The sequence below is a fragment of the Arvicola amphibius genome, chromosome 14, assembly GCF_903992535.2.
Source record: "Arvicola amphibius chromosome 14, mArvAmp1.2, whole genome shotgun sequence".
NCBI classification, from domain to species: Eukaryota; Metazoa; Chordata; class Mammalia; order Rodentia; family Cricetidae; genus Arvicola; species Arvicola amphibius.
The window spans coordinates 50,934,191-50,956,594 of NC_052060.1; the positions used below are offsets into that span (position 1 = coordinate 50,934,191).

The window sequence follows — 22,404 nt, forward strand, 5'->3', positions numbered from 1 at the left end:
ATCTATGATATCACCTATTTGGAATATTTAAATTATTTAAAACACTCAGCATTCTGAGCTTTGTAATATCATTTGAAAATAATTCAGGATAGATGCTAGAGTCCATAAGGCTGGGAAACAGGAGGTCTGAGATGTCAAATCACACCTAAAATGGATGAAGGATGAGAGGGAAAGTAACTGGAGCCAGAACGTTAAAGAAAGAAAGAAAAGAAAAAGGGCAGTAGCGTTAAGACCGAGTGCAGCTGCGCTATGCTATGGTTCTAGCAATTCCTGCTCTCTGTCCTCTACTCGGGCTACTTAAAAGAGGTATGTTTTTTTTCATGCTTTGTAGCCAAAATGTGTTAAAGTTGTTTGAACTTTTCACTTTGAAGACTTCAGTTTATTGAAAAAAAAATCTATCAAACTCAAGAATGTAAAAGAAACTCAAATTTTGTTTCCCTGCATCTATAATGAGCTGCAGAACTGATCTCATCTCCAGCAGGAGCAAACCATCACTCCCATGTCATTAAAGGGATGTAAGCAGCATTTTAAGTGCTTCATGTACTGTATTATTTAATTACACTCCATTTACGTGAATATGATATTATGTTCTTTGCATTTTAATCCCCATCCACACATCCCAACAGAAGCATTCTCTATCATATTTCAAATTTCTAACCAAAATGTGAAGCTCTGGTGCTGTTCAGACGGACAGTGATCTGATCTCATCACTTAGTCCTGGGCTCTTCTTTGTTCTGTCTTGTTCCTGTCAGCTTGTTGCTAATGGAATAACCAAGCAAAATCATTTATCGTAATATAGAATTTCCCATGCTTAAAATGGTACATTACTCTTTAATGACTACTTTAAGCATTCAGAACCTTGAGATAAACCAGCAGACAATGGTTGAAATTGAACAAATCAAATATTTTCTAAGTCCTATCATATATGACTTGGAAAATGACTAGTTTGAGTGATTATTATATTTGATTTTGTATGAATATTGACTCAGCCTTGGCATCAGCCACATACAGGAAGGTTCTAATTTCCTACTCCATAATGATAAAAATTACCCAGAGAGATTTATAGGCAGCTTTTGGTTGCTTACTCCTTAGAGAATTATAAAATTAGATGATGGGTTCTGTTTAATTCAAAATGATAGATAAAGGGGGCTGGAGAGATGGCCCAGCAGTTAGAGACACTGACTGCTCCTTCCAGAGGTCCTGTTTTTGATTCCCTGTACCCACATAACAGTTCACAACTATCTATAATTCCCGTCCCAAGGAATTCAACACCCTCTTCCGGCCTTTGAGGGCACAGAATGGATGTGATACACAGACATGCATGCATACAAAAGTCCCATACTTCGAGGCCAACCTGGTCTACAAGAGCTAGTTCCAGGACAGGCTCTAGAAACTACAGGGAAACCCTGTCTCGAAAAAAACCCCCCCCAAAAAAAAAAAAAGTCCCATACTCAGTCCCATACTCATTTAATCGAAGTAAATAGCTTTTTTGTTTTTTTTTTTTGCTTTTTGTTTTTGTTTTTTAATTAATTTTATTTTTCCATTCAATTATTTACACTTTCTTCCCTCCTCCCAATCCCCTCCAGCTCCCTCTCCCACCCTCCTTGCGAGAGGGCAGGGAACCCTGCCCTGTGGGAGGTCCAAGGCCCGGCCCCCTACATCCAGGCCTAGGGAGCTGTGCATCCATATAGACTAGGTTCCCAAAAAGCCAGAACATGCCGTAAAAACAAGTCCTAGTGCCTTTATCAATGGCTTCTCAGTCAGCCCCTAGTGTCAGCCACAATCAGAGTCCGGTTTGATCACATGCTCTTTCAGACCCGGTCCAGCTGGATTTGGTGAGCTCCCATTAGAACAGGCACACTGCCTCAGTTGGTGGACCAACCCCTTGCGGTCCTGACTTCCTTGCTCTTCTCCCTCCTTCTGCCTTTCAACTGGACTTTGGAAGCTCAGTCTGTTGCTCTGATGAGGGTCTGTCTCTATCTCCATCCGTCGCTGGATAAAGATTCTATGGTGATATTAAGGGATCCATTTTAGGGTTGACAAGAGACTTGGCTCTAGAGGGGATCCCAGGTGTCCACAGGGATGTCCCCAGCTAGGTCCTTGGACAGCAGAGGAGAGGGTGCCTGAACTGTCCTTGCCCCTCTATCATGCTGATGTTATCTCGAATAAATAAATAGTCTTAACAGAGTTCAAGAAAGTGTAGGGAAATATTAAATGCAGTGCCTTCAGAGAGCATTTATTTCACTATTCCTCACTTCATAAAACCGACGAAGGGTTATTGCTTCAAAATGTAAGCATTTGTACAAGATTTAGCTCCTGAGAATTATATTTGAAAAACACAGAAGTCAATTTTTCTTAACTATTTTTTTTTAGTAGGAAATTGTTTGATACTGTAACTTGTCATATTTGTTATATATATTCTTTCTTATTTTGACCACAGAGTGGCCTGGCAATATGAGCAGTCAGAATGAGAGACAGTTTAAGGTACAGCAAACATCAGGCAGGGTTCAAATACCCCACCCCATGAGCAACGTATGTATCATTATTTCTGAGCTTACATTTAGGAGGATGTTGTTACAAATCACATGTTTACGCGGCTGGCAAATGATCACTTACTTCCCTGAGTAAACCCAAACCATGAAATTAGCTGCAGGGAGCCAACTTAGTGATGTCTGGCTCTTTGTTGTTGTTGTTCGATGAAATCATAGGTTAACAGGGAGATGAATCTCCTCTAGACATTCTAAATATACAAGTGCTACTGAAATGAGCACATTTTAGGAAGGACATATTGTTTTGGTTATTCAAGAAATAATGACTTTACAACAGAGATAACTGTCATTTAGCTTCATATTGTTTATTTTTAATTTAACATTTCTGTTAAATGTTACTTTTGCTCAAGTCTTACTTCCTAGACACCACCTTCTGCCAGGGAAATAATGTCTGTATGCAGTATTTACATATTTAGTTGATATTTGCAACACAGTATTTCTTCAGCATTTTTTAAAACCAAGTTTATGACTTTGAAATAAGATCATTGTTTTTGTTAGGAATTTGCTGTACTTCGAGGTCAAATGGTATTAAAATAGTTATTTTAGTAAATGTAACAAGGCCTTGAGCTGTTGGTGCTTCCAGTTCCTCTCCTTGCTTTCATGAGCTGTTCCTGATTTCGGGATGGGGGGTGAGGCTCATGCTAAACAGTGCATTTAGTTAAAGACCTTGTTTATTGCCAGCCGCATTTAGCCTCCCTTGTGCTAACTCAGGTTCTCAGAATTCAGCTATCATAGCCTTTATCTTTTCCTCTCGTGTTCACATGTCATAATTAGATCAAAACTTGAAGACTAGAGGCTAGCCTCTGGAACTCAGAGTTCTATTAATAAAACCGCTACCTGAAGGCTGACAAGCCAGGAGATGAGCCCTGTGCATGCATTTGCACTCTGGGGTCTGAATCCAAGGAATGTTCGTTCTCCAGAGATCTCAGAAGGGGGAAACATCAAACAAGGTAGCAGGAAATATTTCTGGGTCAGACTTTTCAAAACCCCCCACAGTGCTGTTCTGTGACACACAGTTCATTGTATATATGTGAGACACAGTTTGGGACAGTCCTGCGATGAATCATATTCTTTAAAGGCTCAAAGTAGCCATTGTTGAAAAGTAACAATACTTAAGGAAAATAGTGAAAAAATAGTGAAGAAGGCAGGGAGGATTTGCATGTTTGAGAACTGCAGATTTCATGTATTATACTTAATTCCACATATTTTTTCAGTGTAGTTCCCAAAGTTCATTTTGTAGGGCAGCAGTTGGGTGCTAATTCTAATGCTGCTTTTAGAAGAATTTGTGGGGCCACTGGCTCGATTTACCAACAGAAATGTTTATTTACTAAGCTGTGTGGTTTCAGCAATGTAATCCACAGCTGACTTTCCGTGACTAAAGACAAGTATGAAATAGGAGATAGCATTCACTCTCCATAACACCCAGACAATAACCAGCAAAAAGAAAACAAATTTTAAAAAAAACACACAGAGTTTTAGGCTGGGGAGTTGGCTCATTCATTAATGGCTTTTCTTGCAAGCCTGAGGATCTGAGTTTGATCTCACAGTCCATGCGATCTGCAGTTTCAGAGATGGTGAGGTGGGAGATAGAGACACACAGGCTGCAGGAGGTGTGGGAGCCCACTAGCTTGGCCTCTGTGGTGCAGCTCCAAGCCAAAGAGAAACCCAGTGAGGGCACCTGAGTGCCAAGGTGGTCCTCTAACCTCACACATGTGCTGTGGAGGCACACACCTGCATTTGTGTGCACACATGCACACGTGCATGTGCACATACTCAGACACAGACGTTAAAATTATTTGAGATTTCTCGGACTTGAAGGAACTAGATTGCAAGCAATCAGATCATATTACATTTAAAGGTTGAGAGTATGGCCACACTGGGCTTTACTCCTGGAAAAAGAAAATTGATACCTTTAAGGGATGTTTACTTTTCTAACTATAGAAAAGGATTCCCCACCCCCAGACCGCGTCTCATATAGCATTCTGTTGGAGGAGTCTATTTAAAGTAAGCTATGTTTTGACTTCTAACCCCAGGGTTAAGAGTTTCAGAGTAGAAGCGCTCTGCCGAGCATCTGTTATTAGTGTCTATGTTTAGCCCACGGCAATCTTAAACACGTTGGTGCACACTATCGTCTCAGCTGTGCATGCTCTCTGGAGAAGACTGTTTATTCTGCTTCGGGAAAAATCGTAGTTCATTGGGCCATTAAGGAAACGCTGAGGTGCTTTGATAGATTACCATTAATTTTCCACCGATTACTTCCTCATTAAGGAAAAGGTTATCTATTTTCTGGTTTCTACTTTATGGAGCCATCTATTGCAGCCATATTTGGTTAACTCCTGTATGATGAGTATGTAGAATAATTCAGACTCCAGGGCTTTGAGTTTGCTTCACCCACAGGGTTGGGAAAGGGGCACCCACCGCTCCTTTGGAGAAAATCCAGACAGGGCATGACTTTACAGGACGTGACACCAGCAGGTGGCGAGTCAGCGGGGTGATTATGTCCAGGGCTGATAACAGATGGAAAATGCAGAGGACAGTAGGTCACAAAGTAAGAAGGACATGTGGCATCGTGGCATATGGCAGGCCGGGCAATGTTTGGGGCTACATTTTCTTTGAGGGAAAACAGCAAGAGTGGCAGATGTTGTGTTCCAAGTATTTTTTGCGATGAAGGGAAGGACGCTGGCAGTTCTCAGAATAGGAGTGTGAAGTGATGACCATTCTTTGAGAACAAGACAGAAATAACTCCGAAAATGGAGGCATGGGCTATCGGAGCCTGCCTGGAATGATGCGAAGTCCCATTGAAGACTATTGTCAGTCCACCTGAGGTGCCAGGCTTCACCTTTGACCTGTGGATCCGATTGTCCTAGCTGTGTAGACAAGGAGGCTGTGGAACATGGGTATCACAAAGCTGGCCACACTGCAGCCTTGATCTGTCGTGATTTTCCCCTCCATCAAGGACTTTTAAATGCTGGAAGTGGATGTGTGTGTGTGTAGTGTGCACAGAAGTAAACTCTGCAGTATGCTTCCTCTTTCCGATTCTAGGGAAATTATTCTGGTCTCTTCCTGTTTCATCTTAGAAAGATATACAACTCTATACACTGGTATGCCAGCTTAGTGTGTTTTTATCTATACAATTTATTATTACCAGCCGGGCGGTGGTGGCGCACGCCTTTAATCCCAGCACTCGGGAGGCAGAGGCAGGCGGATCTCTGTGAGTTCGAGGCCAGCCTGGTCTACAAGAGCTAGGTCCAGGACAGGCTCTAAAAAAGCTGCAGAGAAACCCTGTCTTGAAAAACCAAAAAAAAAAAATTTATTATTACCATATTTTATTATCACTAGTAATAATTTTTATTTATTTCTACTTTAAATTGGATATATATTTAAACTTTATGCTAGCTATAAAAATGTATTATGTAGAAGTATTTATATTGTTTTACTTTTAATTCTGTAATGAGTAGTCATCATAACCATTTGATGATTATTTTTCTTATTCTATACATATTACTTTTATGATTTCTTCATAGAACTGGGAAAATAATCCTCTTATTGAACACTCTCAGCGAGAAGTTTTTCCTTGTTTACATATATCTAAACGCACTACAGGTATCTGTGAGTGACCCAAACTATGAATGCCACCTGTATATTCAAGCAGAAGTGACCTTTCGTGTTTGAAAATGTCCATGTTTGATAGCAATATCAGTGTTAGACTTGGGCAAAAGAGAAACTTATTCTTTGAGCTTTAGGAGGCTCTGCAGATCATAAGCAAACACAACGAATGTGTAGGAAAGGCACTGGCTGGCATGCCATCCAGGATTCAGTGCCTAGTGCTACCATGGCATGCCCTATAATTTTAGACACCACTGTTGTTATAGTTGTTATCCATGCTATATGAGAAATAACTCCAAGTAGATGTTCTTAAAACGATAATAAATATATGTTGGTATAGTTTCTTTAGTCAGGAACTTCAAAATGGCTTGTTTGAGTCGTCTAATTCATGAGCCTAAAGTTAAGGTTGGGTAGGGGTGTCATAGTCATTTAAGGCTTGACTGGGATGACAGGATCCACCTTTAAGGTAGTTTTCTTACAGGCTGTCTAGGTAGATGCTAGTTGGTAGTGGGAGATCTGACTTCACTAAGGCTCTGTGGGAGTCTTAATGTTGAGCTCTTCTTCTCCCAAGACGAAAGACAATGAGTAAAAGTAGAGGCTGCGGCATCTTCATTAGGACAGTTTCATAAATCATGTGTTACCACTTCTGTTTTCTGTGGGTGATCAACATCAGCTATGATTGGACATGGAAGGGGTCTGTACAAGAGCAGGAATAACAAGTATCAAAGAACACTGAAGTCCGCTGAGACTGGCTGTCACCATCTAATATCACGTGGGCCTCAGAGACATTCTGAGCATGTCCTCTGTGAAATCCTGGAAGGACTGAAGGTGACATTAATGTTGTAGACATAAGTGGCTTAAAACTATAATGAGGATTTGGTCATACAGAAGAAAAATGGGAAAGAGAAATGTCCAACTAATTGTATAATTGAGTACAGTAGACTTTTACACATTAAAACTGTGGTTATTAATAATTGAAAACTTATGTTGGCTGGTTCCCATCTGTACTCTTATTTTTAATTCCAGGAGTCATAAAATTAATGTGACAGTAGCAATAAATATTCTTACAAATTCACGAAAATTTAGAATCTATCAGAACCTGATATTTTAAACCTGGATTTACATGGATACTACATGCAAATTGTCTTCAAAATTTTATCATTTACCCTCTTCATTGGAAAAGAGATGAACACGAAATGCTAGCATGATAAAACTTTAAGGATACAAATTTCATAGGATTAAGGCAAAACTGTTAAAGGTAAACAAAATTTTGACTTGTTTAGCTTTGATGTTCACTGACTTGAACATGCACTAAAACAGCGGCAGAAAGTCTTCAAGCCTGTGTTAGGCTTACGACTCTAGAAATAGTGAGCAGACTTAATGACCCATAACAAAGTGCATGAGTGAGGATTTATCATCTCTACTTACAGGTTAGACTGGTGGTTTTATTAGTTTCCTATGTCTGTTGCTGCATAACAAGTACTGCAAGTACGGCAGACTGAATTTCATGGTGGGGATCAAGGCTCTGCTTAGCAGAATCCTGTGCTCACACCATCAGGTAGCGTTTAAGATGCCATTGGGGCCATTATCACCTGGAGGCCAGACTGGCTGAAAGTCTGTATCCAAGCTCATTCCAGTTCTGAGAAGAAGTTATTCTGTGGAGCTAGAGAATTGAGACCTCTGGGCTTTTACTAGCTTTGTGGTATAGGCCACCATCAGGTTCTATGATCTATCAGCTTCTCCAGGTCAGCCACAACTGTGAGATTCTCCAACAGAGCTACACTCATCAATCTGGTCAGGGCTATAGCTCTTTTCATGGTATCGAGGGCTTTCCATAGGTTGTGTAGTATAGTTATGCAGTTATACATAGTTGTGCTGTAACAAACGCTGTCTGGATAACGAGTGCTGAGGAGATCTGCTCATCTCTATCTCCCAGTGCTGGAATCATAGACATGTGACACCAAGCTCAACTTTTCACATGGGTGTTGGGAATCTGAACCCTGATCCTTTTGCTTTGCATCAAGCTCTTCTGAGCCATGTCTGGAGTCCTAATTCTTTGTTTTCAGGACAGCTTATTGAAATATAATTCACATAACACAAAATTCACTCCTTTAAATTTGATATATAATTTGATAGGTTTTGGTGCACTCAGAGTTGGGCGTTCATTGTGCTTTCTAGCTTTAGGGCATTTTCAGCAGCCCCTCCCAGGGCAACCCTATGCTCCGAAGCATCCATCCCTCCTGTCACGTCCACATCCCCACTTTGTATCTCTGAGTTTGCCCGCTCTGGACATTTTACATAAAGACAACCACCTACTGTGTCTCACTTTCCTAATTATCTCACTGAGGAAAAACACCAATCATCTCTAATTTATCCAATTCATGGCAATATTTTCCTCTTTTGTTTTCACTACCTGACTGTCATAACTACTTTCAAATATAATGCATTTGCTCATTGAACTGGCTAGTTTTATATCTGTTTGACACAAGCTGGTATCATCAGAGAGGAAGGATCCTCAGTTGAGAAAATGCTTCCATAAGATCCAGCTGTAAGGCATTTTCTTAATTAGTGATCAGTGGGGGAAGAGGAGGCCCCAGATCATTGGGGGTGGGATCATCTCTGGAAGGGTGGTCCTGAGTTCTATAAGATGGCAGGCTGAGCAAGCCATTAACAGAAGCCAATAAGCAACACTCCTCCAGGGCTTGGGCACCAGCTCCTGTCCCCAGGTTCCTGTGCTCACTGCTTTTGATAATGAACTGTTATATGGAACTATTAGTGAAATAAACCTTTTCCTACCTAAGTTGCTTTTGGTCACGGTGTTTCATCACAACGGTAGTGATCCCGACTAAAACCCTCATGCTGAACTTGGTGGTGTATTGCAGAGTTATAAACGTTTTGACATCAGTTTGATCTCCCAGGACAGTGAAAATGGGATCATTACTTGAACTTCCACTGATACTAAAGGAATGTGGCTACACTATGTTCAACTACACAATTGTTGATTTTATCCTCTAATTAAAGAATAACAACAACTGTTTTTTGTAGAAGTTAACTGTGTTTTAGGAGCATCATCTAGTTCTTTTTCTGTGTTAAACTGTCTTCAAAACATCTTCACATAAGTACTGAGGAAGCCAATGAATTGAAGCATTCTTTTAAATAGAATATATAATGCTGACTTGCACAAATCAATAAGTTATGAGTCTAGTTGTATTTTCATTTTGTTTGACATGAATTTCAAAATGAATACATCTAAGTATTGTGATGGTAAACAGTATAACCTGTCTTTGCCAAATAGTCTTTATAAAATAGGAACCTTAGGGATGGTGATATAAATCAGTGCGTAGAGGCATGCTTTGTGCAAGCCCAGTGATGTGAGTTTGATTCCTGGAACCCACGTGGAGAGAGAAGGAGAGCACCAATTCTGCAGACAGGTCTTCTGCCCACCATACATGTATGCCCACTCACACTATAGAAACACAATACATGTTCAGACCCAAATAATGTTGATGATCATAGTGATGATGAAGAAAACTTTCTAAAAGTGCATTTTAAAGTTCAGAAGAATTAATGGTACATCATTATAGAAAAGCCTTCATATATAGTGGTCAGTAAGTAAATAAATAACTGGGCATTGAGTTATTCTCTGATAGAATTCACGGTGGGGGAGTTTGTTGTCCTGCCACCCCTCCGTGCTTTACCATGTGGAATTCTCAGGAGACAGCTCACACTGTAAACACCTTTCGTGTGCACCGTTCAGGTGTGTTGCTCCTTCCCTTGTAAAATCATACTTAAAATACTGAGTTTTCATATTTATCCTAAAATAATGAGCTATTAGATTTAGCACCATGAAAAGATTCTGAAATTAGACTACCTTGGTTTGCAGCCTAACCATGGAGCCAAAAACTTACCTTGCCTGTACTTTAATTTCTTTAGATACAAAGCGAAGACATTAGGATCCATGAAATAAACCTGTTCTGAAGATTAAATGTACATAAATTACACTGTGTCTAAAGCTCAAGATAAGGAAAGTGCTTGCTAATTGTCATCTCTGGTTTAGTGCCAGGGACCACATGGGAGAGCAAAGGTAGCTGATGAATTATGCACTCTTGCTTATGTTACCTCTCATTCAGTGACTAGGTAGTGACAAAAATTCTATCTTTGCTATTTTATTCTTCTTTGTATATTATGAGGTATATGAAATAATGTTTATTATAATATAAAAATGTGCTGTTTTTAAAAATCATTGAAATTTAATCCAAAGACTGGATTACAGATAAGGGTTTAAGAAATTGATGTTCTTCCTGTTTTATTGTGTGTGTGTGTGTGTGCATATGTGTGTGTTTGTGTGTGCATGTGTGTGTGTGCTCACACATATGCACTCTCATATATGGAAGCAAGCAAGAGGTATCATTCTCAGTGGCTATCCACCTTGGTTTGATTTTGTTGTTTGAGACAGGACTGCACACTGACCTGGAGCTCACCAGCTTAGCTAGGCTAGCTGGTCAGGGAGCCTCAGGAATCTGCCTATCTCTGCCTTTCCAGCACTAAAAATGTGTACCACTGTACCACCGAGCCATGGCTTTTTCACATGGATTGAAGCAGCCTGCATCCTGTCAATGTACTATGTCCTCAGCCCAAGGAATACATAGTTTCTGTTTCAAAATTCTTGACCTCAGCACTCTGCATACGTTACCATTGTGTAGCTTGATCTTCTGTGAGACTCCAGCAGTGGGAACAGAGCCTGTCTCTGACTCTTTTACTGACTTTTGAAACCCTAGTCCTCATACTGGGTCACCATGCCCAGCCTTAACATAGGGAAATGCTTAGTCTTAACTGCAGCTTCACATGTCATGTTTTGTTGATACCCATGGGAGACCCGCCCTTTCTGAACAGAAATGGAGGCAGAGTGCACTGGGGGAAGGGAACAAAGGTGGGTGAAGTTACTAGAAAGAGAGGAGGGAGGGAAAACTGGTGGGATATACAGTAAATAAAAGAAAAACGTTATAATGCAGAAAGGAAAAGAAAGAAAAGAAGCCAGTGAAACAAGCTCGCTGTATACTTCAGCTTTGATGACGGCACTCTTCCTTTCTCTGCAGGGCTTTCCGGGTGACTTTGGAGACAGGGGCCCTGCTGGTCTGGATGGTAGCCCTGTAAGTACCTTGTGATGGGTCCAGCCTGACATTCGAGCATCACTCACATTCTGTAGCAAGGGCATTGCATCCTTGTGAGCATGTTTGCAAACAGCACAGCTGCACAGTTTCCACGCCTCTGTGCACACTCCAGTCTGCCAGTTCTCAATATGAGAAATAACCCCAAGTTGTTTGGGAAAACCTCCATCGTGGCAGGTAGTCATTAAAATGAATCACTTTAGCCGTGTTTGGGTGAGTTGGATAAATATGACCAGGACACTGACCCTCATAAGTGAAGGCTCCAACCATGCTGCTCAATTATGCACAGAGGTCTTCCACTTGGGGTCATTCGTGTGTCACTGTTCAGACTGGAAAATATTCCATTATGATTCAATAATAACACATCATCATATTATGATTTTTATGATAATGAAATAAGGTATTATTTATGTTTTAACATAACAATAAAGGTAGAGAGCTAAAGCATTGTTTTTTAGCCATCTGAAGAAATTCTCCTAAACTCTATATTCTGACCACCTGTCTTTTCATGCAATATACAGACCAGTATTTCTGTATTGTTGATTATTGATTGCATCTTCCTCCTTTATGAAGTATTTAGAAGACATAAAGAATTATATGCCCTAAACTGGAGGGCAGTTCTAACATCTCAAAGCATGTTTGTAAAAAATAAAGTAATTTATGCTTTTCGATGGAAGTTAATTTTGAAATTGCTTCCTGAAATATGGCATCAATTCAGAAAACCCCTCAGCAGATTGGAATCATAATGGATGCACTTTTTATTTTTCTTCCATAATAGGGGCTTGTAGGTGGCACTGGGCCTCCTGGATTTCCTGGTATTAGAGTGAGTATCACTAAATGTCATTCCTATGAAATGGCTTATTGTATAATTTAATTGCTAGATGTGCTTTAAAAGCTTGGTCAAATGAGTTTTCATGTCATTTATTAAACATATTTCTCAAACAGATAGGAAAATTAGACTAGTAGAATGAATCAAAAAGGTGATTGTTGCTTTCGTGGTAAGCTAAAATGGTATGTATATATATGTATAAATTATATATATATGGATAAATTTGTAACTGTCTTGTTAAAGGACATTAGTGAGACTCCGTTTCTTCCAAAATATAAGATCTTGAAGAGCCACTTACTTTGGGAGTCATCTTTCCTACTCAGTTGAAGGCCAACAGATGCTAGTTTTTCTACCACTTGTGGTTTTCCACGCTGTTGGCCGCCATAATTTGATTTCTTAACTACTCTTGTGATATGCTCACCTCTGAGTACGGCAGGCATGGTTGAAAAGCCCAGAACTCAGTCCTTTCCATAATGCAGTCATGTGAACTCTTCTGAATTGGCTGCTGGCTCCTTTGTCTAACATAATGAAGATGTGCTTTTGGTGTCTTTCTTTGAATCAGAAGTTTACAGCTTTATGGGCTCCTCTTTTCTTCACCCTGGCGCTAAAGCCCAGGCACCCTCAACTATGTTCCCATGCATCTTCTGTCTGTTCCACATTCTCCCAGAGGGGTCTAGGGTAGCAAAGGACCTTCGGATTCCCCTGATGACTGAAACTCTCCAAAAGTCATCATGCATTACTGTTTAGAAGGCTGCAATTTTTCGGGACAAGAATTTGACACATGATTTCTGGTGTGCCAATATCATGATTCTGCAGTTGGTCCTCCATTTTCACCACGTAATCTTCTGCTTTAGTGAGTTCTTCATAGCATTTTCCCCAATATCTCCTGGTCCTAGTGATATTTCTTCTAGAGTCACAAAAATAGTAAAATCAGATATCATGCATTCAAAACACCTTCATCTCAAAATCTCAAAATGCCAGATTAAGCATCTTTTTTTTTTTTTTTTTGGATTTTCGAGACAGGGTTTCTCTGTGGCTTTGGAGCCTGTCCTGGAACTAGCTCTTGTAGACCAGGCTGGCCTCGAACTCACCTGCCTCTGCCTCCCAAGTGCTGGGATTAAAGGTGTGCGCCACCACCGCCTGGCTTTTTTTTTTTTTTTGGCAGATTAAGCATCTTGAGACAAATTTAAGACAATTTAAGAATGCTATATTGTCTGCGGTAAAAAAAAATGGCACAAAGCATGTCTTTTCGTTTGTAGAATGTCTCTCCACCATTAGATAATTTCTGAACAATTCCCAAACACAGAAATTTATTGTGTTTTAAAGCTAGGATAAGCTTTAAAACTATGAACTTTGAATAAACTAGCCACTGTAGTCGCATGAACGATGGTTTCCTATTGGCAACATTGGAATGGCGAGCAGTGATGTATTGCCCTTGAATATCTGCGAAGCTGGAAAGCATTACCTTGGCTACTTGCAGTCCTGTGCATTTCAGGATTAAACACGCAGGGAATAATTTGTCTCCGATGTACTTCACAAACCCTCAGGCTCTTCCAAAAGAACCAGTGTCATGTTTTCCGTTCTGAAATCTGTACCATAGAAATGTAGACTACTGTCCATGCAGTAAGGAAATGCTGGAAACTGGACCTCTAGAAATTGCTGTATAAAATAAAAATATATTTTAAAGTTAATTGCTTCAGTATCCACTCTACATTTGATATCGAGACTATTACATCACATTTATTAGGTTGAGTCTGGGATGGGTGGAAAATGGCTCACACGTCTGCTCTCTGCTAGTTACTGATTAAGAGACTCGGGGAGACTTATGCTAAAGGCATTTGGTACTGGTCACTGTATTTTCAAAGACTCGGAACTTGTCATGAGGAAGAGCATGGCCAGGAGAGGTGGAGTGGACATCCTGGCTGAGTGCGGGATGTAGAAAAAGAAGAAGAAAAGGAGGAAGTGGGTAAACACAGAAGGGGATCTGGATGTGTGGTGGATATCTAAAAGAAAAGGCCATAATACTGGCTCAATAATTTTAATTGTAGCTAAACTGAGTGACATTTTCAGAATCGCAGAAACAGAAGTTTTTATTTGGTTGTTGGTTTTACTTTTGGAAACATGGCTTCTCTGGATGAGAGCCCTGCCAGCCAACAAGCTCCCTGTGAGATCAAGGCTGGCCCCAGACTCCTAAGTGCTGGGGTTACTGGCTCAGCCACTACACCTAGCTTTGAACTTTTGTTCTTCGTTGTTTTAGAGCTGTCCTCTCCCTATGTTGCTATGCTGCCCAGGCTGACCTTGAATTCTCCAATTGTCTCGCCTCATCCTTCAGAGTATCAGGAGGTGTAGGCATGTGATAGCCATGGCTACATAGACAACGGTCTTAGCATGTGGAAACCTTTGTCAGAGACTGAACTAAAGTAGTTAGTGGGATGGGGAGTAACAAGGAAGCCAGGAGAGTTGATGAGAAGGAAATTGGGTCACAACCCCAGACACCTATTCTCTCCTGCCCAGCTATTGGCCATTCTGCTCTTTATTAAACCAAACAGATGGTGCCTTAGGCAGAGGAGGTAAAAGAGACACATCTTCACAGTGTACAAAAAGATCATCCCCCAGCAGCTAAAGTGATGAATAAAATAGAAAGCTAAGATGGTTGGTTAATATATTTGACTATTGGAGGGGAACATGGCACTGAAGTATTTTTGCAAGCTGTCACTCATCTGGAAAATGCTGCCAAGTGGATGGTGCAGGCAGAAAGTATATAGAGCTCAGAGTATGGAGGGGTCTGATTAGAGTAGACGGGTAGAATCAGGAGGCATCAAAAGAAAGACGAGCTGCTTAGAGTTTTAAGAGTTGAATATTGTTTTAAAACAGAAGGAAAGTTGCTGAAACGGGCAAAATGCTTTCATTTCATCAACCTTTTTAGCTGTGCCATGCCCTCTTTCCAGTCCTAATGAGCGCTTAATGATACCTTTCTTACCTTCTCTCAGGGAAGTGTTGGTCCTGCAGGACCGATTGGACCCCCGGGAGCTCCTGGCCCAATGGTATGGCTCTATTTGCTTATGGATACTTCTCTTTAATTTATCCATGATGTCACAAAATATCACCCTTTGTATTTTTAGGGCCTCTCAGGAAATAGAGGACCACCTGGAATCAAAGGTGATAAGGTGATTTCAATATTAACATTATCACAGAGATAATTCATCACCCCATTTCGTCACTTTGTTCATGTCAACAGATATTATTAAATATTTTGATTTTATTTAGAGCATCTAATTTGTATTTTACAAGTTTTCTAAGAAGTGGGGAAGCCCATAGACCTTCTATAATGAATATGTGCCTTCCTGTGTATTTACCATGTGTATAATGCATTGTCTTTCTGTGATACTGTGCTTCTAGGGTGAGCAAGGATTGACGGGAGAGCCAGGAGAACCTGGGTATCCTGGAGACAAGGTACTTTTCATACCACTCACTTGTTAAAAATGAAGAGCTAAAAACATTGGTTCAAAGAAAAGGAGTACTTATTACTTCAGCCATGCATTTTTAAGGATCTGATATCGATCTGATTTTTAATTCTAATATATACCCATCAATATGTTTAGAAGTATACAAGTAGAAAGCTTTCTTTAATATAATATTTTCCCCCTAATTTCTTCTCCTAGGGCACCATCGGGTCACCAGGACCTCCAGGGATAAGAGGAAAGTCAGGACCTTCAGTAGGTTTGAACCTTCGCTTTGTTTCCTGTGATAAGCAGTGTCTTGGTCCTTAACGGTGTTAGAAGGATCTAGGATGTGAGGTAGATGCCTACAAGCACTACGTTTTCTCTCCTCAGACTTAGAGGATCGCTGGCCCACAGGTTCTCAGCACGATTTCCATAGCATGACTCCTACCCTAGGTCAACGACAGAGTCATAAAGACAATAAAGAAAGTTTAGGACAATATAGACCTCTGAATGTTTAAATTAATAATGCTTTTACGTAAGCCTAATTCTTTACAAAGTGCCAGGCAGTGCTTTATACCTGATTCAATAGTCACAACAATCCTATGAAGTTGGCACTATTTATTTTAAAGATGAAAGATACTGAGGCAGAGAGTTAATTACCTTGTGTGAGGTCCACAGTCAGTCAGTGGACACCTGAGCAAACCTAAATAATGAAACATGCCACAGCCCAGGCTGCCAGTCATGGCACCATGCTGGTTTAGGGCTTAATGTTTTAAGGCTATTTTAAAATGTTAAATTCCAGCACTCAGCGGGTAGATCTCTGAGTTTGAGGCCAGCCTGATCTACAGCGTGAGTACCAGGACAGTCAAAGCTACACAGAGAAACCCTATCTCAAATAAACAAATAAAAGTAAAATATTAGTGTTGTTTATAGCTATAAGTAAGTGGTTATAGATAGAAAAGTGGATATAGAATTAAATACACAATAATGTATTGAAATGATGTTTTCTTGAGCACTTTATTGTGCCCCCTCTGATTCCATCCCTTCTCTCAGGAAGCAGGGTTACTCTTCAGAACCTCACATAATCCATCCAGCACTTTGTGAATATTTCTCAGGAATTACTTAATCCAAAGAATATTTTGCAGGGGTTATCCAATGACATGCCAACGGATGACCTATTTTCATTTTAATTAATCTAATTAACCATGTGCTCAAGTCTCCTGCCCTGAAGTTGAATCTCAAAAGCTCTACAGTCCCTAATAGGGCAGGAGAGTCAGTCAAGAACACAGATAATGAATTGAAGGAACCAAAACTGAGCAACTGGTGTCTGAGGTGATGGGAAAGAAGGCTAGAGCTTTTCTTTTTCTTCCTTTTTTTTTTTTTTATATTTTGAAGGGTTTTCAAAATCCTTTGAAAGAAGCCAGTTACCTAACTGAGATACCAATAAATAAACCCAGCGCTATTCTCACATGCCCTACAGTTCATATTGTCAAAACACTAGGGGCAAATTCAGGCTCACATTAGCCTAATCACAGTTGAGCCACTTAACCTCGGACCCAATTCATTTCGTAGTGTGCTTATAGCAGCAGAGATGAGTAATGAGACTAAGAGACTAAGAGATAACAGCATGGCTTTAAGACCCCGCTCTGACGTTTGATCTTCTATGACCTTGGGTAGCTACTAATCACAATAGCCGATTTCTTGTGTTTAAGATGAAAGTCAGATTATGTTAGAGCTTGTATTTCTCTAACGAAACTTTACTGTGTGTTGCCACTATGTCTGAGGACAAAACAAAGAGAAAAATATTTTATATTTGACATACTAACCTAATTATTTGTTCATAAAAGAAGTCACAACAAATGCTAATGAAAGCTACTTATGGTGAGGTATGAAAATTGTCTGAATAAGTTTTACTGACTCATTGTCCTCCTTTCTGTACTATTCTAATATAATAATTTAATGTCAGTGGGAATTCCATTAGCAGAGAGATGGTTGATCTTTTGTAGTTTTACCAAACTTTGAAAACTATATGCTTTGAGCTCAAGACGGTTTAGACTCTTAGTTGATTTTAACAAGGGCTGGGGATATGAATGAGCAAGTAAACTATTGGCTGTGCATCCTGAGGACCTAAGATCAAACTCAGCAATGATGCACATGTGCTGTGATCCCAGTGGGGGCGGGGGCAGAAAGATGGTCCTGGGGCTCGTTTACCAACCAGCCTAGCCTGCTCAGCAAGACCCAGGTCCCAATGAGGGACCCTGTCTCAAAAGATAAGGCAGATGATGCCTCAGAATGACACCCAAGATTGATCTCTGGCCCGCACATGCACACACACACATGCAGTCTTGCACACACATGCATACCCATATGACCACACACATAAGATATATTAGTAAAAGAACTTTTTCTTTGGTGCCTAAACTCCTTTGTATCCTACTAATACCAAGATATTTGACATGAAAAACTTCTCCAGTAAAGATACAAGACTCCTATTTTATGAAAAAATTTTACACAGACTCAACCTGCTTCTTAAGAGAACCGCCACACGTGCTTATACAAGTCGTGCCGACCTAACAGCTTCGTCTGCTGCTGTGGCCGATGACTGCTGAGGGTGTCTTCCTTGTCCTAGCTTTAGCTTTCTGTCATCTTTCATTTTACTGGTTGCTATGGTTGCTTCCAAGTGGATCTGAGTTATAACATGAAAGAATATTTTCCAGATGTAGGCACGGCCTGATGGGGAAGGTGTGTGCCTTCTGGAACAGGGACGGCTTTGTTCTGCAAGTTCAGAAATCAGGGAAAGCTACCCCTCTGGAAGGGTCAGGAGCTCTCCTCCCCAGAGCGAGAGAAAGCAAAGACTATTGTGTTCTTAGCAGTTTTGTGTGTGTGTGTGTGAGAGAGAGAGAGAGAGAGAGAGAGAGAGAGAGAGAGAGAGAGAGAGATAACTCCTAAGAGTCTGCTCTTTTTGTCTGCCAAGTGATTCCCTAACATTGAACTTAGGCTACAAGGCTTGAGGGCAAGTGCTTTGGCCACTGGGCTATCTTGCTGGCCCCCTGACCATTTCTGTACTAGAAGTTTCCTTATTTATAGAGATTCACTTCCCACTGCTCCATTCTATAAGCTACTTGACAATTCTTCATAAAACGTTTCATAAAGGAAAATTGGTATCCACATAAAGATAATATAACAAGTTTTGTTAAACAAATAATTATTATGAAAGAGTAATAAAATTTCCCCACAATCTATTTATTTATTCATTTATTCATTCATCCGTTCATCTATTTATTTATTTATTTATTTATTTATTTATTTATTTATATTTTTATCTTAACATTTACTTGCCAATCAAATCAAAGGCCTCAGGATAAGCTATTTTTCCTTGGGTACTTCTAGTTTGCGTCCTAATCGGTTTTTGCCACTAGAGGGCCCCAGTGAGACCCACCCCATCACTCTAAGGGAGGTGCTCGTCCCTTTAGATTTAAGATGCCCTCTTACACCGATTCAGATGCTTTACAAGTTTCTTTCTGCCATTTGAAAATGGGCCTTTGCCCAGACTGTCTGGTTTCTAGTGTGGCAGCTGTTCTGACCCCTCCTTCTTACGTCAGATGCGTTTGCACTGCGAAGAGAGCCAGTCAAGATGCAAAGGGCAGTGGTTTGGAAATGGGTCCCCGCATGCTGTCTCCTGCAGCCCGATGTCATCTGACGCCTAGTTTAATCAGATGAAAAGCTCACATGGCGGCCGAGAGCAAAGGCAGACAATTCGGCAGTTTTCTTATGGAAGCCAGAGTGCCCCCATATTCCTCTCCCCTGGTCTATGCTGTTACCCTTGATGCCTTCCCTGGCTGCAAGTTCAAACCACTCCCCACAACCTTTAATTCTAGGATCATAGTGATCTGGGAATTGCAGGCAAAGCCAGGCAAGGAGCACAGACAGGAAGTGGACAGCCCATCACTATGGCTTTGGTTAATGTCCATCCCTTCTGTGTGTCCTGGCTCTGCAGTGCCCAGACATTGTCTCATTTAACCTCACAATGACTCTGAGAATGTTAGCCTTGTCATTGTCCTCCCTGTCTTTTTGATGGGACGAGGGAGATTTGGAGACACCTAGCAGCTAGGATTTCAACCCAGGTGAATCATAATTATTCTATCAAGCCACTTACAGTAGCAAAGAGGAGAGAAATTTTCAGATGTGTCCCTAGGACTCTGATTATAAAAAGCAAACCCACTTCTAGAACTCTGCACTGCTGCTCAACCTGTCTCCGGAGAAACATACACATACATATATGCACATACACATGCACACATATAGACATGTACATACACATACACACATACGTACTCATACATGCATGCATACACATACATATACATGCACATAAACAGACGTTCATATGCACACATGTAAAAACATGCATTCACATATACATCCATATACATACACATACACATTTTCATGGCTACTTGTATGAGGTACTTGTCTGGTTAATTTGTTGGCATAGCTAACAGAAGCTAGTATATATCTCATCACGGACCTTATATATATAAATAAGTTTCACCGTGGTGATGGGGTGATTGTGCATGAAGCCTGAAGCCAGGGAAGGCAGCTGATGCTCTCAGGTGATGACAGCAAGTAACACAGGGAGAGGCATCTGAAGCCATTCTGAATTAAATCTCTGGAACATTATTACAACATAATATATCATGCTGTTCAATTGCAAAATGCCAGTTTCCATTTTTAGTTATATTTGTTAAGTTAATATTCTTATTTTGATTTTACTCTCCTCTTTTAGGGACAACCAGGTGACCCAGGACCCCAGGGACCAGCTGGACCTCCAGGACCAGAGGTAAATCAATGATTAAAAGATAATAAATTTGAAGCAAAAGAAATGATGAAAATTAAATTTCTTTTACAAAACACGCTTTTCTGTGGGAAGCCTAAGAAAGATTCTCTCTGAAGTTTATCAATGAAAAGCAGTTTAGACCATATTTGCTCCATCAGAGATCCTAAGGAAACAGAAGATTAAGTATGAATTGAAGTTCACGGAAAACTTTCAAGCTTTGAATCCTTCTCACAATGACAATGGTGATTTAATCTAAATTTATGTTTCATATGTGCTTAGCCAGAAGGTACGTGTGTCTGATGTTTGCCAGGCCCCTGAGCTGTGATTGGGACCCTCATGGAGGGTCAGGTGTAGCTCATCTACGCTGTATCACATGCCTCACGGTTTGGGAACACTTTGTATTCCAGGGTTTTTATTAGAGATGCAAACTCCGGACTGTCCAAATTTTTATTCCGATGAAATCCTAGTCTTTTGTGCATAGCTGGTCGATGATACATAGTTAAGAATTGTAAACAATTAGAGCCATAAACTCTACTGAATTAGTAGTAGGAAATGCTTCCAATTCTTGCTGAATGCATGTATAATTTGGACTTCATATCTAAAATAAGTGCAATTAGGCTTATAGCAGACATATCAAGTTTGTTTGTATAGTCCTTAAAATGTTGAGTTTGGCTTCATGCTTGGTACGGAATCTCTTTCTTGAAAGCCTCCACAGAGCAGAAACTGTGGTAGTAAAGCGTTCTTGAATCATTTCATAAATTCCAGATGTTCTGTGTGAGATAAAACTTCTGCATTTGTACACCCCAAGTCTAACTCAGAGTAACAGATGCAGCAACAATGCCGAGAATATAAGTTGACTTCTGAATAAGTAAATCAGAGAACTAACAGCTCCCTAGTGGCGGAGCCCTAGGCAGGTCCCAGGACAGGAGTGTGCAATGGCTTCTCCCTCTGTGCAGACTACAGGTCTTATTCCACAGCTACTCCTCATGGGTTGGTGACTTCTTTAGATACCTGCTACAGTCTGTCTAATTTAAAACACATTCACCGATGGCAGATCAAATACCAAACCTGACGTTACACCTGGTTTTGTTGATGAGGAAGCTGTGGGGTGTGAAATGCCGCAGCGCATTGATGCTGCCCTGAGAGAGACATTGTTTTGAGTGAGAAATTAGAACTGGAGGTTGACAAGAGTTTGTCTTTTCAAATGAACCCAGCATCTTTTATTCCATCAAATTTAATGGAAGCTTTTCCGGAACAAATAGGGTTTGCCTGACTCCTTTTACCCAAGATGAAGACTCTAACTGCAAGGGAATTCCTTTAAATGACTATTGTTCTTAGTCCACCTGCACACTGTTGTAACTGAAGTTATTATGAGTAGCATCTGCCTTGCAGAGGGCAGCTCTGTCTCATGTTTCGCTATTGTTTTAATAATCTTGTTTTGCATAAAGCGTGGCTCTAGGTGCACAAGTTAAGTCTTTTGCTACTGCTTAATCATCCAAAGATGTTCATTTTCCCCATTTCTTTGAAATTTCATCGTTTTTTCATCTACAGTTAAAAAACATTGTCTTCATATATTTAACTCCATGTTGCTTTTAAAAGATCCTGCCAGCCGGGCGGTGGTGGCGCACGCCTTTAATCCCAGCACTCGGGAGACAGAGGCAGGCGGATCTCTGAGTTCGAGGCCAGCCTGGTCTACAAGAGCTAGTTCCAGGACAGGCTCTAGAAACTACAGGGAAACCCTGTCTCGAAAAACCAAAAAAAAAAAAAAAAAAAAAAAAAAAAAAAAAAAAAAAAAAAAAAGATCCTGCCAGCCAACGGCTCTGTGCTTCTTTGTGGTCTGCTGTATTTTCCAGAGGTGTTACTCGTAGTCTCTCAAGGCTTAGGACAAGGTCATTTGCAGCAATTTAGCAATGATAATGTCTTCTAGCTCATAAACATGGGTTGCATATGTGCCTGGATACAAGGCACTGCC

At 40.5% G+C, this 22,404-nt stretch overlaps 1 protein-coding gene across 1 annotated transcript in view; it reads left to right on the plus strand.

Moving 5' to 3' along the window:
* Col24a1 (collagen type XXIV alpha 1 chain) overlaps positions 1–22,404 on the plus strand; it is a 258,382-nt gene that overhangs the window by 52,040 nt on the left and 183,938 nt on the right. Inside the window, exons 15-21 of the mRNA XM_038311332.1 lie at positions 11,252–11,305; positions 12,102–12,146; positions 15,143–15,196; positions 15,275–15,319; positions 15,552–15,605; positions 15,815–15,868; positions 20,382–20,435. Coding sequence (XP_038167260.1) covers positions 11,252–11,305; positions 12,102–12,146; positions 15,143–15,196; positions 15,275–15,319; positions 15,552–15,605; positions 15,815–15,868; positions 20,382–20,435 — 360 coding nt within the window. The remainder of the gene's footprint in view (positions 1–11,251; positions 11,306–12,101; positions 12,147–15,142; positions 15,197–15,274; positions 15,320–15,551; positions 15,606–15,814; positions 15,869–20,381; positions 20,436–22,404) is intronic.